General features: G+C 36.8%; 1 protein-coding gene and 1 long non-coding RNA gene across 9 annotated transcripts in view; one reads left to right on the top strand and one right to left on the bottom strand.

The window, feature by feature from the left end:
* The window catches only part of skia (v-ski avian sarcoma viral oncogene homolog a), a 120,573-nt gene extending 115,418 nt beyond the window's left edge, over nt 1–5,155 (top strand). The window contains exon 7 of the mRNA NM_130935.3: nt 1,376–5,155. Coding sequence (NP_571010.3) covers nt 1,376–1,573 — 198 coding nt within the window. The 3' untranslated portion in view covers nt 1,574–5,155. The remainder of the gene's footprint in view (nt 1–1,375) is intronic.
* The window catches only part of LOC137496334 (uncharacterized), a 197,673-nt gene that overhangs the window by 77,488 nt on the left and 102,959 nt on the right, over nt 1–17,226 (bottom strand). Inside the window, exon 3 of one of the 8 annotated variants that reach the window (XR_012384203.1) lies at nt 6,584–6,761. The exons of the other annotated variants lie outside the window; for them this stretch is intronic. This is a non-coding gene — a long non-coding RNA (uncharacterized lncRNA). The remainder of the gene's footprint in view (nt 1–6,583; nt 6,762–17,226) is intronic. 8 annotated transcript variants of the gene reach the window in all.

The raw sequence follows: 17,226 nt of genomic DNA, 5'->3' as shown, positions 1-17,226 counted from the left end.
TCCTGCACAGTTTAGCTCCAACTCTAATCGAACACACCTGCTTATAGATTTCTAGCGATCTTTAAAAGAAACTGATTAGCATGTTCAGGTTTGTTTGATTAGTGTTGGAGTTAAACTGTGCAGGTAACCGGCTATCCAGGACCAAGTTTACTCACCCCTGCCAACGACTGACGATTCTCTGGGAAAGGGGCTACGACCATACATAAATTTCTGCAGATTTTCTGTGATTTCAACGTTTACGCCCGATTCACACGGGAATTCAGCGTCAATGCTTGACAGAGGGCGTATCTGATGTTGGGGCTGATGTGATCGTCATTGCAGCGTCAGCCAATGAAATGAGTCCACAATCAACTACTGTCTGAGCTGGTGTATTTTCATAAAGCGATCTGATTGGCTGACTCATTTATTAGTGCTTGAAAAGTTGAGAAATTCCCAACTTCGGCAACAAGCAACGCCACTGAAGTGGCGCCGACGAATCCACAAAGCCTGACGTCACCCATTCGAAGTGAATAGAAAGCGTTGACGTTGACGCCCCGTGTGAATGGGGCATTAGTAATGAAACTAAAGTGACAGTTGGTGTTTAATTTTATTGGGGATTCCTAATATGATATTTAATCGTAAGCTTGGCAAGCAATTTTGGAGAATTTAATGTTTCCTCATTCAGACAGAGGGCCTGAGCAAACTGCCCAAAAGGCAGTTTTGAAGATGGCCGCCGAGTGAAACACTTGCCTTCAGGGTTCATACACATTTTATATATTAAAATTCCATGACTTTTCCATGATTTATCCAAGACTTTCAAGTAAATTTTCAGGACCTGTTTCAGGCATTGTCTACATTTGCGTGGTAAAAAACAATACATCTTAACATTTATTACAGCATATCATAAAACACACAACAATCCTATTTAGTTTCAATTTATATTTATTCATTTATTCATTCATTTTCTTTTCGGCTTAGTCCCTTTAATAATCTGGGATCATTACACTACGGCCAGTTTTAGCTTACCCAATTCACATATAGTCTTTGGACTGTGTGGGAAACCGGAGCACCTGTAGGACGAGGCCTAGAAAATGCCATGTCAAATTTCATGAATTTTCCAGGTTTTCCATGACTGTATGAACCCTGTGCCTTAAAGAGACGTTGGTTGTACCAACTGAGAACCATAGTAATTTTGTCCTACTGTAGAAAGTCAAAGTGTAATGTCTAGTCTCCAACATTCTTTAAAATATCTTCCATCTACCGTTTAAGAAAGGAGTAGGTGTGAGCAAACAATGACAGAATTTTCATTAAAAAAAATGTGCTGACAAAAAGTGCATCTTGTCACACTGCACACTTTATTGGCCATTTTATTCATCTTTACATGTTGTACTTTCAGATTGAAGACCTGCAAGTAAAGTTGCAGCACGCCGAGGCAGACCGAGAGCAGCTGAGAGCCGATCTGATCCATGAACGGGAGGCGCGGGAGCACCTGGAGAGAGTGGTCAAGGAGCTACAGGAACAGCTGTGGCCCAAAAGCCCCAGCAAGAATGGCACAGACGTGGCACACCCACCTGCCAAAGACTCCAACAACTGATCCTCTCTCTGTCTCTTGACTCCGCCCCAATCCACATCAACACCGCCCTGATTGACAGCACCGACCACCCAATCATGACAAACTAGCATGTGGGTGAGCCCCGCCCACCCGCCTCTCAGCCAGCGCAAAAGCAGAACATTTTTTGAGGGAAGTTAGACAACGAGAGCACTGAAATGCACCTCGCCAGATGTTTTAAAAATGAAAAGGAAAACAAAAATGCAAAAATCCTTCAGAAAGAAAGAAGACAATAGCACAAAAGCTAACTGTGCCTGAAACTTGATACATTTTCAAATGAAGACTTTTCTATAAACAAAATTGGTGACGACAAATTTTACGTCAGTTTTTAAGGAGATCTTAGCATGCTGACCGCCCATCATCGTTTTTGAAGAGACAAGGACTCGCCATCATCATCGTCTTCATCCATTTTGAGGAAAAATCACTTCAAAATGAGCTATTTAAGAGACTTAGTGTGTATGAGATATTAAAAAAACTTATAAGAGCCTCAAATTTACCCCTCTTTTATATGTATGTACATGTCATGCTGGTTAAAAGAAGCCATGGAGACAAATGGTTACACACTTGCATCTTTAACTTTGTTAGAGATGGTCAGGAGAGCGTTGGAGGAGAGCTAGAGGTGAAGTTCAGCCCTACTGAAAGGGAGCGAGATTTGAGTTCAAGTAAGTGTTATGATCAAGCCATGAGCACTTTCTTTTAATGGTAAACAAGATGTCGTGCGATTGGGGGTCAGAACCAATCGGCAAGGAGTTTTGTGGCTCCTGGTCTCAGTGAGGGCTTTCCTCTCGACGTCACACGCGAGGGCTGAGGTGTTGACGATAGTCGGCCATTTTGAGGAATAAACTAAAAGCATAAAAAACGGCTTCTAGGGCAGGAGGTGTCATGTGATCAAGAACCACAAATTGTTGTTTTTAAGTAAATTATAATGTAAATATGAAAATGTTTCTTTCGCTTTGTTTTTGTTTTTTTACATTACAAAATAATGAATCGCACTTTGTCATTATTACAAAATACTGTCTAAATGCATTACGCTCCCACACTCTCCCACACATTTATCCCGTTTTTTTTAGTATTCCTAAGTATAAAATTGAAATAAACCTTTTGTTAATTATATGCAGTTCTAATAAATGCAATGTAATCATGTGTTTAAGACGAACTATTGTAAATAAAACGCAAGATTTTTAAAAAAGTCCTACATGCTTGCTTGCTGAACGGTGCGCAAAGCCGTTCCCTCAATCTGACATTATTAATGAATTCATTTATCATAGCTATCGATATATGATCATAATTGTTGCGAAAGTGTTATTGTTACTGTCCTACAGGCTTCGAACGGTTTCGAATCAAATTTAAAACCGTCGGCAATGAATAGGACACACGAATCGGTAAAAGCAGTGTTTCTCAACCACGGTCCTGGAGGACCACCAACACTGCAAGTTTTGGATGTCTCCTTTTTATTGTCACACTCATTACAGCTCTTTTAGTCTCTCCTAATGAGCGGATCTGAACCAGGTGTGTTTGTTTGAGAAGACATGGAAAATGTGCAGAGCTGGTGGTAATTCAGGAACATCACTGAGAAACACTTGCTAAAAGGGAGTCTAAATGTTAATGCAGGTGCTCCTCTCAGCTGTGAACAAGATGATGAGGATGAACGAATGAATGAAAGACGGTCACACACTTAGCTGGGAGAGATTTTGTTGAAAAAACATATATTTTTAAGTGATTTATATACATTGGGTACAATGCAATCAGAATGTATGTTACATTTTGGCTCTTTTTGTTGTTGTTGGATGTTTTTTCAAGATTGTGTGAATATTTTATTGCGTATGTTCCTCCTTTCAATAGCAAGCTTATGTAATTTCTTTCATATGCATGGAATTTTAAAAAGATAAAGTCTGCCATTCATATATTCATTATTGGGCATTAAAACTGTATATGTCGTTTTTTTATTGTGTTATGCAAGATAAAGCGTTGTTTTTAACTACAAAGGAAAAACAGAACCCACTTAACAATAAATTCCAGCTCTTGAACGCAACATTAACGGCATTACTCTTGGGCTAAAAACAAACCTTATGTGCATATGCAATGCTGGAGACCCGCAAGTGCCTGTTTTAGGTCCATTGGGGTTTCTAGAAGTGGAACAATTATTGAGCCTGTTCCTATGCTGACCGTCCGGTCAGATGAAGAGAACAGGACGTCCCATTTGCACTGTCATTTGGGGAGCTTTAGTGCTTTTTGCACATTTAGGCTCACCCCATTTTGCCAGAACTTGACTATCACTGCTTAGGAGCAAGCCGCAGCTTATTTGATAGGTTTTAATGCCAGTTTGTCAGTATTCCTTTGATATATTTTTCCTTTGAAAGTTTATGAATAGTTAAATAAAAAGAAAAATGCATAGCAGAGTTTAATGCACCAATTGCCACTGGTAAAGAACAATTTAAAATCTTATACTAAGATAGCTTTTTAAATGTATGTTGGAATAATTAAACTCTTTTCTTTCTCTGTTTTTAAGAATAAAAAATATATTTAAGAGGTTACTTTTTGCTATAGATATAAAAAAGAGCCTTTGAATCGATACATTGCAGGCTACGGCAAAGATGAGGTCTAGATGAAGCTCAGTGTCTTAATAGTAGCAAGAGGCTGTGCATTTTTACAGACCAAAAAATCATTCATAAAAAAAAAAAAAAACTTTCAGATGAGGTTGTTTTGTAGTTGTTTTTACAAGCAAATTGATATGTGCAGTTCACTTTGTTCATGGTTTTCTATTAAAAAAAGGGAGAAACTGATCACAGAGGCTCCTTTGCTCCCAATGTAATACTAAAAATGTGGATTTTTTTTCCGTAAAAGAGCCATTTTTGCTAACTAAAAAAAGCTAAAAACAGCAATAACAACATCACTGATGAATGATGATCAGGATTAGCCAGTTTAACGATGAAAGTACAAATTCACCAATGTATATAGCTGTATTTGTTTATTTTACAAGAATTGTATCATAAATGTATATTGCGTTTCTTTTTTTTTTCAGAATGAGAAAACATACATCATAGTTGTTATCTTTTACATTGTGTTGTTTTTTTAAGCAAAAAGAAAGAAAATGTTTTATTTCAAAGGTTGTATTCCCAGCGCAAGCATATTCAGTCATTTTTTTCTGCAATGTTCAGTAGAAACGTTTCATTTTTCAGGTTTTCACTGTTCAACTAAATATCAAAGACATCAGTTCTGGTTGAATCAGACCTTCAGATTCTTGTTTAAATCTGTTCTTTATTCTCCCATGCCGATATATCTTAGCCCTTCACTGCTGCTATAACAATATACTATAAACTTTGCAACTCTTGAAATTATTTTTATGTAAGAGATTAATGTATGCTTTCTTCTTCTACTGATGCCGCTTATACAACTTGGATCTGGCCAATTTCTCCCCCTTAGACCTCCCTTCTCCCCCCACATGGACTATAATGTAAGATAGAGAGCTCTATGAGATTAGAGTTGAAAGTAGTTCGGCTTATATACTGCAGTGTCAGGATGTACAGTGTATAGACCCATAATCCAAAATAAAGTTTTGTCCAGAAATCTTCTGTTGTGTTTGTTATTGCTAGCCTCTGTGGAACTGCAGTTCTTCACGTCTTTGAAATAGCTTCTACATTACACTTAGGTGTCTCTAGACACACTTTTGTTTTATATTATTATTCAATTCTAAATAAACATTCTTTCTGCTCACAATGTTTTGATCCTGCAAAGAAAATCTGTTCAGCTTGTAGAAAAAAAAGCATGTCTTAGAATGAGATCAAAGTAGTGCTTTTGTCATTGATGGTAATATGGCAAATCACACAAGGCAAACAGATCAGCGAAGCCTGCCGATTAATAATTCAGAAGGCACAGGTACTTCAAGTGCATAGAGGGAAATTCATATTATCAAAATGAAACATTATCATATACAGCACAGGGTGTAATTAGTTAAAAAGTAACTAGATATTGTGATCAAATCTGCTGAAAAACTAAAGTAAAAAACTATTTTTCATTTTTAGGTCATTTAATTACAGTTACTTATAATATACTTGCTTTAAATACTGGGCATAAAATAAATTGCATAAACAGTCAGTTCAGAGAAGCACACTATGTATTTAGAAAAATACTTATTTTTTTTCATCTAAAGAACATTTATTGACTTCATATTTTAATTAAAAAAACTATTTAGAAATGAGTTCACGACAATATAAAGTATATCAATTCAGAGAAGCAGAGGAGTTGTAAATATTTATATTTTTGCTTTTCGGATATTTTGCATATTAACATAATTATAAATGATTGAAAATGAAACTAATTTAACTAAAGGATTTTTAATTTGTCCAACAACTGCACATGAATAATAAACAATGAAATTTAAATTCATGCCAATACACACAAACACGCGCATGCACACACACACACAAAAAGGGAAATATGGTGTCATTAAAACATTCTGTTGTTTTTATAAAAACATGTTTTTATTATTAACAAAAGTTTATAAAATAGAAATGTAATAACATATTTAAAGTATATAATAAATATATTTAAATATAATTTAAATGCAAATACAAAACATAAACCTGTTTGTCGCACAGTTTCTATTGTTTATGCATTGACATTTATGTATAGTATTTACTCAAGTAATACAATGATTTAAGTTACTTTTTAGACAAAGTAATTAGAAAAACAATGTAAATACATTTAAAATGATTAAATTCATTAATTTTACTTCAGCTTAGTCACTTTATTCATCAAGGGTCGCCACAGCAGAATGAACAGCCAACTTAGCCAGTATGTTTTACACAGCGGGTGTCCTTCCAGCTCCAACCCAGTACAATTCACCTATAGCGCATGTCTTTGGACTGTGGGGCAAACTGGAGCACCTGGAAGAAACCCATGCCAACATGGGGAGAACATGCAATCTCCACACAAAAATGCAAAATTATTATTATTAAGAATTAACATTCTTGCTGTGATTTGACAAGTGCTAACCTTAGCCACTGTGTCGCCAAGTTGAAATTATGAATCATTCATTCATTTATTCATTCATTCATTTATTGTCTTGTCGGATTAGTTCCTTTATTATTCCGGGGTCGCCACAGCAGAATGAACCGCCAACTCATCCTGCAAGTTTTTACGCAGCGGATGCCCTTCCAGCCGCAAACCATCTCTGGGAAAAAGTTGAAATTATATAATTATATAATTATTTAATCATAAATTGTATTTTTTTATCCACCATTTGACATTTAGAATTAATTGTAATTAATTGTAAAACTTTTTTTAAACACGGTACACAGCACTGTGGAAAAATCCTAAGCCACCAGTCATTTCTATATCGTTGATCACAGAATGATAGGAAATATCATTTTACATTTCCAAACATTATTTTTCCAATAATAGTTATAATGCATTACTTTTGAACGTACAGGAGTCTGTCATACAAATATCTGATCTCAGCATGATCCAGAACAAACTATGTCAAACTCAAAGTCTCCAAACCTATCCTGCTAAGCTACAATACAGTTACAACTTTCAGGCACTCTGTAAGATGAAGATGCTTTCTAAATTCATTTCATAATTTATTGACTGTTATTGACCCTTATGTATGTACTCTGACCTGTCCACCAAGTTACCTTTACACGCACGCACGCACGCACGTGCACACACACACACACATATATATGTATATATATATTTATTTATACATACATACATACATACATATATATATATATATATATATATATATATATATATATATATATATATATATATATATATATATATATATACACATACACGCATCTGCCAGTACCTGACTGTATTGTTGCTGTTTTTGCTTTTTGTTGTTTTTGTTGATGTTTCTTTTTCTTTGTATTTGTATGATCCCAATTTGTGTACCTTTTTGCATATAAAAAAATGAAATTCATTTAATAAATAGATTTTAATTATAAATTAACTTCTATTATTAACAAGACTATTTCAAAAGGAATCCTATGTGTTTGAAATACTAATATTTTTAAATGTATGTACAATTTTACTTGGGTAATAACTGAATTGGTAACACTCTATCCATGATGGTCCATTTTATTATCAGACTGTCTGCTTAATATCTGTTGATCCTGCTTCTTTAAAAGATATTTATTTGACTATAAGAAACTTTGCAAGTACATGTCATCTTACACTAACCCTAACCCCAACCTAACAGTCTACTTATAATCTAGTGAGAATTAGTTGGCATGTAGATGCAATGCAATTTAACTTCAACAAACGAACCATCAAAACAAAGTGACCACTGAATCTATAGGTTTGTCAAAAATCCCTCATCTTGTCAAATTTAGTTTAGACCTATACAATTTTCAAAGCAACACCCTAAAGTTTAAGGGAAAAAAGTGATTAAACTGATTGATTTGCATAAGTTGATATTAATGTCAGTCATTTTTATCATAAAATAGTAGCATGCAATAATGCAGAATTCGCCATCTGATTCTGTGAACTGTAAACCTCGACTACTTTCCTTTGATTGGTCATCTCAATTATTTAGACATCCTATCAAACAGTAAAACAGTACATGAATACAAAAAGAAACTCTTATTGACTCCTATATCTTTCACTAAAAATGTGAGAATGTAGCCTAGGCTATTTTGAAAAAAAAAAGTGTCAGCCTATTTAAAATAATTCACAAACGCGAACTACAAAAAAAAACATGATTAAACAATAAATTATGTATTAAACATAACAGTTGAGGCCATATATAAAGAATAATATTAAACATTAAAAGAACTAGGCTAAAGCAAAATCAACGCATTAGTAATATTAAATTCATTTAAAGTTGGTGAGTTGTCCTTAAGTTGTCCAGTCTTGTTTTGTTTCCTCAAGATCTAGATGGATGTTTCTTGTTGGAATGAGAAACCGTGCCATTTTGAACGTGTCATTGAACAGTGATGGCATCATTGAATCAGTGGACCTCGAGGGATAAGCAGAAGTCGATTACAGTTGACCCTGTGTGTGACTAAATATCTGGCCCAATACACTCCATTCAGACGAAGCCTGAGAGATGGGATGGGAAATACCCATAGAAATGACTACAAACCTAAAGCATTATCAGTCCTTGTGCTGTCAATCTAGATGCTACTAGGTCAAAAGAAAATCATTGATGAGCATAAGCTCACACAGAATATTCACACAGAATCAGAATATTACATTTACTAACAGCTCCTCCTTGTTGTCTATTTTGATCAATAACCCCCCAAAATCTTAACCATGTTTTGAATATTTATTCATTTTTATTTGTGCTTAGTCCCTTTATTAATTAGGGGTCGCCACAGATGAGTGAACCGCAAACTTATTCAGCATATGTTTTTTATGCATATATGGGTAACACCCATACACTCTCATTCACACACATACACTACAGACAATTTAGCCTACCCAATTCACCTATAGAATTTGGATTGTGGGGGAAACCGGAGCACCCGGAGGAAACCCACGCCAACACAGGGAGAACATGCTAACTCCACACAGAAATGCAAACTGACCCAGCTGAGGCTCAAACCAGCAACCTTTTTACTGTGAAGTGACAGCACAACCCACTATGCCACCGCATCACCCATATTTATTTCATTATTTATTTAACTGGTCTGTACAAAGGGTATTGTAATGCCAGATATTCACCCCTTTAACATGTACAAAGCTTTGGCATAGCGTTGAAGAGCAGTGAAGCTGAACTTTGATTTATACCTGTATCCTGTAAGTGCTATGATGGGGTGACGGCTGTTCCACATACTGATTCTTTAATAGCTGTCATTCACCAGTGGTCTTTAATAGAGTATCAAGCTGGAAAATTTAGGCCCAAAAAATCCCAGGTGTTCTCTGGTAGCCCCATCACAAGCAAAAAGGGTGAACAAACAGCACTGTCTAATGCTGAAAGATGTCCCGCTGTGACTGATCCCTGAGAGCGACAGGTTTGATTCAATTAAACTAGACTCTGGTGCAATCGCTGTGTTTTTGTGGTTCATTTTAAATAATGCGACATTTCCAGACAACTTGGAACTGGGAATTCTTCCTATTTCCTATTGGTAAATAACGCCTTGAATGGTGTTAGAAGTCGGACGTCTAACTTGTGAATTTGAGGCAGAGCCATATCATATCATCCACATCATATCATAACACCTTATATCATATCACCCCGTCACAGCCATATCACCCTACAGCTCAAGACGGTTTCTCACTGAAGCACCTGAATGGGAGACCACATGAGAAAACTAGGTTGCTGTAGGAACTAGTGTTAGTGAGGCCAGTGGTCTGTGTGAGTCCTAACGCCCCAGTAAAAGTGAAGGGGACACTATACTGTCAGTGGGTGCCGTCTTTTAAATGAGAAGTTAAACCGAGGTCTTGACTCTTCGTGGTCATTAAAAATCCGATGGCACTTCTCTTAAAAAGTAGGGGTGTAACCCCGGTGCCCTGGCCAAATTCCCTCTCAGCCCTTACCATCATGGCCTCCCAAACATCCCCATCCACCAAATTGGCTCTATCACAGTCTCTCCACTTCCCCTATAGCTGGTGTGTGGTGAGTGCACTGGCACCGTTGTCCTGTGGCTGCTGTCGCATCATCCAAGTGGATGCTACACACTGGTGGTGGTGTGGAGAGATCGTGATTGTGAAGAGCTTTGGGTGTATGACCATACATGTAAATGCGCTCTATAAATACATGTTACATTACATTACACAACATTACAGATCAAAGAACCCTGACTTCAGCGAGACACCATTTTACATCACTTTACAGATGGCGGCTAGTTCTGCTTCAGTGAGATTAGCCTGGAGCAACTTTATGTGAAACATAAACAAACTTTCAAGTATGCTTGCAGCAAAAAATGAACAGGAACCCTACTAATAAACTGAGAACCCTATTAATTAGATGATATTTGAATTTATTTTATTCAACAGGGACAATGCTCATTGATAAACAGTAGAACTGTAAATAAGCCAGAGTTAGCCACAAGGGCTATTTTTCATCTGTTGCCCCCTACCACATTTTAAAAGGCAACCTAAAAATAAAAAAACACGTCAGTGGTCTCTAGTGTATTTATCATAGTTGTATATTCAAGTCAAGACATGTCATGTTTTTTTAATAGAAAATATGCATTCACCTTGTCTCTAAAACATTTCAATTAAGAGGCTTTTCATCCCAGATGGAAAGCGATCACATAGAGAAGATAAGTAAACAGTTTCCCACAGTTAGTGATTCCCCAGCACTCATTTCTTTTTCCTGTTGCATCCCACAGTATGAGGGTGCGGCTCCTCTGGGCTTCGGTTAGCAGCCATTAAACTCCCACTGTGGCTGTGAGTGTATGAACGTGTTAGTCTGGAGAACCTGCCTGTAGTTGGGTTACAGATCCTGCCATACTGTGGGCTTGGAGCTTTACAGGATAAAGAAAAAAAAAACGAGGATTCTAAAAGCATCGCTGGTTTTAAATGAAACCGAGAATGAGAGATGTGTAAAAGTTGAGATGGATTTCACCACACACAAACAAACCGCAGTCATGATGGTTTCTGAAGTCAAGCGATAGTTGTGTGTAGACAAGCTACTGCAAAAAGTGTTTCTCAGGGATGAACGGGGGAGTAAAAATATCTGGTCATTAACAGTTCACATATTTATATTCAGTTTTGAACAACACAATACCAGTGTTCTAACCCTGCGGGGTCTGGGGTGATTTTGGAGCCCTTAAAATGTTTCAACGTCCTGACATTTGTGCTTATTTCAGCTACTTATTACATAGTATTGGCCAGGCCCAGCTCCAGCTTGGAACTTTAGGGTGGGTCAAGTGACTTTCCAGGTGGGCCAAACTATATAAGAATATATACAGTTGAAGTCAGAATTATTAGCCCCCTTGAATTAATAGCCCCCCTATTTTTTCAGTTTTTTTCAACACATTTCTAAACATAATTTTTTTTAATAACTCATTTCTAATAACGGATTTATTTTATCTTTGCCATGATGACAGTAAATAATATTTAACTAGATATTTTTCAAGACACTTCTATACAGCTTAAAGTGACATTTAAAGGCTTAACTAGGTTAATTAGATTAACTAGGCAGCTCTGTAGACGATCAAAAATAAAATGAGCTTAAAGGGGCTAATAATTTTGACCTTAAATATTTTTTTTAAATGAAAAACTGCTTTTATTTTAGCCAAAATAAAACAAATAAGACTTTCTCCTGAAGAAAAAAATATTATTAGACATAATGTGAAAATTTCCCTGTTAATCATCGTTTGGCAAATATTTAAAAATTAAATAAATAAATAAATAAATAAAAATGTAAAAAGGGGGGGGGGCGGCAAATAATTCTGACTTCAACTTCATATATACACAGTATAGCATTGTTACGGTTAATTCAGTAACTGAAGAATTTTTCTTGCGAACATTTATTGTTATTTCTACACATTACTAAATTCATCCAAAAGCTGTATTATGAATGTTAAATATGCTTTCAATAAGATACTGGAAAAATTGCTGTTTTTAAAGTTTTATTCCTTAACATTTTAAAATGTCAACTATACATGCAATAGAATCACCCATACTGCTTTTGACACAAACAAAAATCTTTACAATAACTGTAACTAGTGTTTTCACAATGCTGAATGTCCAACTTAGAGATGATACCTCAACAAATATCAACATTCCATACCTTTTTTTATATTTTGTGATTTAAATTTTTTTTTTTTTCAGCAGATGCCCTTCCAGCTGCAACCCAGTACTGGAAAACATTCATACACTCTCACATGCACACACATACACTACGGCAAATTTAGTTTAATCAAATCACCTACAGCGCATGTCTTTGGACTGTGGGGGAAACCAGAGCACCTGGAACACAGGTAGAACATGCAAACTCCACACAGAAATGCCAATTGGCCCAGTCAGTACTCAAAGTCAGTACCAGCGACCTTCTTGCTGTGAGGCGACAGTGCTAACCACTGAGTCACCTTGTCGCCCCATAAAAAAAAGATTAATATGTAAAAAAAAAAAGTCATACAAGAAATTCAAACAGTGTCATTTAAATATTTACTGTATTATGTATAATTATAAGACGACTTTTGCTTCTCGCTTGCAAATAAATGAAAACAATTTTTTAGTATTTTTAGTAAATTTACATGAAATAAATTTGTACACAGGTTTTACACCAAATGTATGAATGCTGATATTTCTATTTATATAAATGGAAATTGAGGAAAGGGAATTGGAGGAAGTCTCTTGATCTGACACGGGTCAGATTTAAAGCTCTCATCTCTCTCATCTCAGCATGTCTGGAGCTCAAGTGCGAGGCCGCGGCTCTGACAAAATTAGCAGGTTTCTATTGTTTTTCCTGCTGAAGGGCTGGTGACCCAGAGTGAGACAGAGAGACATCAGGTGGAGAGGAATAACAGACCGGCTAAAAGAGATGCTAAAATGTCAGCACCAGGCTGATTATGCCAGGCTGGCAGTGCGGTGCCCGCTGGTGAGATGAAGATGAAAGAGCCTCCCACTGGCTTCAGAAAGCAAGAGCCAAGCTCGCAGGAGGAGGCACAGCAGGGGGGCCTCGTGGGCGTCAGACGGACTGGGACGGGGGCGGCGTGACTCTATGTCTGTATTTGTGGATGAGTGTGTGTGCGTGTGTGTGGGAGCTTCTCTCTTTATTTAAAAGCCACTGCACTAGAAAGCACAGGATTTATTGGAATATGAATAAAAGCAAAGGAATAGTTCAGTCAATTATGAACATTTTGCTATTACTTCATCTTGTTCCAAACCTGTTACTTTTCCATGAAACACAGATGGAGAAAGGCAGCACGATGGCACAGTGGGTAGCACAATTGCCTTACAGCCAGAAGGTCGCTGGTTCTAGCCCCGGCTGGGCCAGTTGGCGTTTCTGTGTGAAGTTTGCATGTTCTCCCCATGTTTGTGTGGGTTTTCTCCTTTTGCTCTGGTTTCCCCCACAGTCCAAAGACATGTGGTACAGGTAAATTAGGTAAGCTAAATTGCCTGTAGTGTATTTCAAGAGTTCACACTTGCATGATTGTTGATTATTGATGATTGTTGATGAGCTTGTTTGGCATGCTGTCCCAGGAGAGAGCCCTGAGCTCAGAAGATCCTCGAGCCCAGAGCTCCCTCCCATTTGCAGGGCGAGAGGGGAGATCTTGAGAACTTCCCTGCTGTAGTAGCCAATGAACAGATAGTGATTGCTCTTAAGAGGTAACTACTTACTAGGTACATGTCTAATGTGCCAATTTGGATTGGTCAATTAACTTAAGTTGCATGTTTTTGGATGGTGGAAGAAAACCGGGGAACCTGGGGGAAACCCACATGAGCACCGGGAGAATGTGTAAACTGCACAGAAATGATAGCTGGCTTGGTAAGGACTAGAACCAGTGACGTTTTTGCTGTGAGGCAATAGTGCTAACCACTGGGCCACAGTAGAGGTGAAAGGGGGGATTCATCAAAATGAAGATGGCTGTTATATGGAACTTAGGGTATTTATAGTGGCTTAGGAATCGTCTGATTAGTGAATCATTAATTGAATAATGCGGGAACATGCGTTTGATCAGGGTTGATCTCTGGGAACAGGTTTGGTCACCCCTGCATTAGAATGTTCCATATAAGAATTGTAATGTGTTTTATTACTCCTGTATCAATTTGAAACTTCACAACAAAAATTATGAAAACTGAAATTAACGGCAGCTATCCAAGCTCTAGCTCTCACATGGTCGCCCGTTGAACATAAGCTGGACTGTGTCTGATTATTACCTGGATGGAAGACCAAATGTGAAACGGTTGCTGCTGGAAGAAGTGTTAGTGAGACCAACAGGGGGTGCTCAACCTGCACTCTGTGTGGGCTCCAACGCCCCAGTGTAGTGATGGCCTGGTCAAATTTGCCCGCTGGTCTCTGTCGATCATGGCCTCCTAATCACTCTTCGCATAACTGACTCTATCTCTCTGTCTCCTCTTAACCAATAAGCTGGTGTGCAGTCTCCATGTCTGCAGAAAAATGGCTGCTGTCACATCATCCAGCTCTCTGCAGCACAAGTACAACACTGTACATAGTGAGCTGAACTGAACTGTACGTAGACCGGTAAGACGGTATGATAACCTTGGATAAAAACATCACGGTTTCACTGTATTGTGATTACTTCTCTAAAATATATTCTTTTAAAATGTCTGATAAAAAAATAAAAATTAAAAAGAAACATTTACCAACCTTTGAACACAATATATTTTATTTTGAGAAACATTTTTTGAGTAGTAAACATGTTAGGCTAAATAATTTAAATAAATCATAGACTTCTGCTGTCTTTATTAGTTTCAAAAACACATTTTACCTCGGAAACGGTTATCGTCCCATGCCTAAATCCTATTTGAGAAAAACTGCAGAAACACTTTGATTGACATTCTCCCTTTGTAAATGTCCTCAGAGGGGAAAAGCCACACCCATTATTGACAATCTTTCCCTCATTAGCATAAACAGCCCTGAGTAAGAAGCAGCCGCTGTCAACTGCTTAAGATAATAAGGATCATAAATGTGGAGTTTTAAGATGCACAAATGAACACTGTAGTCTCCATAGACTGCCTTCTTCAGAGCCACTTCTGTTTACATTTTCAGTTTTTCAGAGATAACATTAACCCTAAACCTGTCGCTATGCTGACAGGCGCTTGTAGCTCCTCCCTCTTTCGAAAAGAGCATCTCATTTGAATTTATAGTAACCCAGCAAGCATTTTTTGTTTTTAAAAGATGTCTAAAAGATGTTTAATAGACGTCTAAACAAAGTCGTCTTGGCTAAAACAATGGTTAAATTTGGGCTGTCAGTGAAAATCTATAGACGTCTAAGAAAAGGCTAAAACTAGACTAGTCATCAAATAAACAGAAATGAATGACTACGAATATTAAGTCTGTTTAATCTGTCTATTTGATGACTAGTCTAGTTTTGGGCTATTCTTAGACATCTATTAGATTTTTACGGACAGCTCAAGTTTAGCCTTGTTTTAGCCGAGCTATCTACATTTAGATAGATGTCTATTAAACACAAAATTGTTTGCTGGGAAGTCACAAAAATGGCACAATTTGGATCAAAGCCTAAAATGGACCAGTTTCAAAGAGTTATTTTTGGGTTATTTTGAGTCAAAACTTCACATACACACTCTAGAGACATCAGAGATTTAGGCCCTGTTTACATTAATATGTTTTAGTTTTAAAACGCATAAGTTTTGCTACTGTTACGCCATCTGTCCACACTACGCCGTAGTTTTCAAATGCTGAAAATGGAGCATTTTGAATATGCTGAAGAGGCCGTTTTCATTCTAAAATGCTGCTGCTCTGTCTCAGTGTGGATGGGGGAAAACGGAGACATCTGAAAAGGGACGCAGGTCTGCAGACATTCACCTATCTGATTGGGGCTTTTTCCTCAATATTAAGAATAGCGTACACACAGTTCAGTCTTGTATCCTCTCCTTGTGAGTTTAGACTTCGCAAGTTTGCAATGGAAAAAAAAACTCCTGAGGACATGTCGGGTAAATATTCAAAGGGAACAGTGTACTTTACAACCTTATTCACGTCTTCCTTTCAACATTGTTTCACTTTCTTAACAATAAAATGAAAACATGATATAAGGAACTGCCTATTTTCATTTTCATATTAGCAACTTAACAGACACCAAAAATGTTGAGGCGTCATGTAGCTTCATATTTACATAAACATGAATTTCACTGTATGGATATTTATAACATAATGCAGCCTATAACATTACTGCCTCCTTTCAGTTTCAGTAAAAAAATATGAAACACACCCTCTCTTTTGCTGAATAATATAAAAATGGCCATTATAAAAGTATAACGTACAATAAGTTTATACAATATAGAAAATAAATGCAAGCAATCAATCAAATGTGCAGAATCAGTGTCCGCGGTTACATAAATTAATATATTAACTTATCTTTGAGCTCAGCCAAAACACTTTACCTGAGAACAATAGATTAAAAAAACTAAAGTCTGAGAATATGTTGTTAGATAGAGACAAGATGAATTAAATATCACGTTTAACAAATACAGTGAGTTTAGATCCAGTGGTAGATCCTTGATGAGCAGTCTGACGTGCACAGCTCTCATCGTTGTAGTGCACAGAGTGTGTGTATGTGTGGTCACAAGGCCCGGATTAAGAATTCAGAGACCCCTGGGCACAATGCCTTGTGGGCCCACTACCTGGCCGCTATAGTTGAATTAAAATAATATTAAGAATAATATAATATTTTTTAAATAAAATGAATCTATAATGTCCGCATTTATAAAGTAAATAGTATATATATTTGTAAAGATTTCATTTATTTTTAAAGAATTTAAAGCATACTTTGAAAAAAAATACTAACAATTAGTGAAAATTTATGGATTTTAATATACTTAAGTTCACTGGAGCAGCACTAAAATGTATATTTAATTGTATTTTTAATGTATAACTTCTAAAAACTTATGATGCATATGATTTGGATATAATACCAGTTTAATCCAGTTCGATGAGTCCTCCATACTACACAAATTTATTTATGATTTCTACTTGCCTTCCTCGTGATGAAGACTAGGCAAAATCTGATTTGTAGTGGGGGAAAAAA

This window comes from Danio rerio, chromosome 8, assembly GCF_049306965.1.
Source record: "Danio rerio strain Tuebingen ecotype United States chromosome 8, GRCz12tu, whole genome shotgun sequence".
Lineage (NCBI taxonomy): Eukaryota > Metazoa > Chordata > Actinopteri > Cypriniformes > Danionidae > Danio > Danio rerio.
This window is presented reverse-complemented; position numbering and strand designations above follow the sequence as displayed.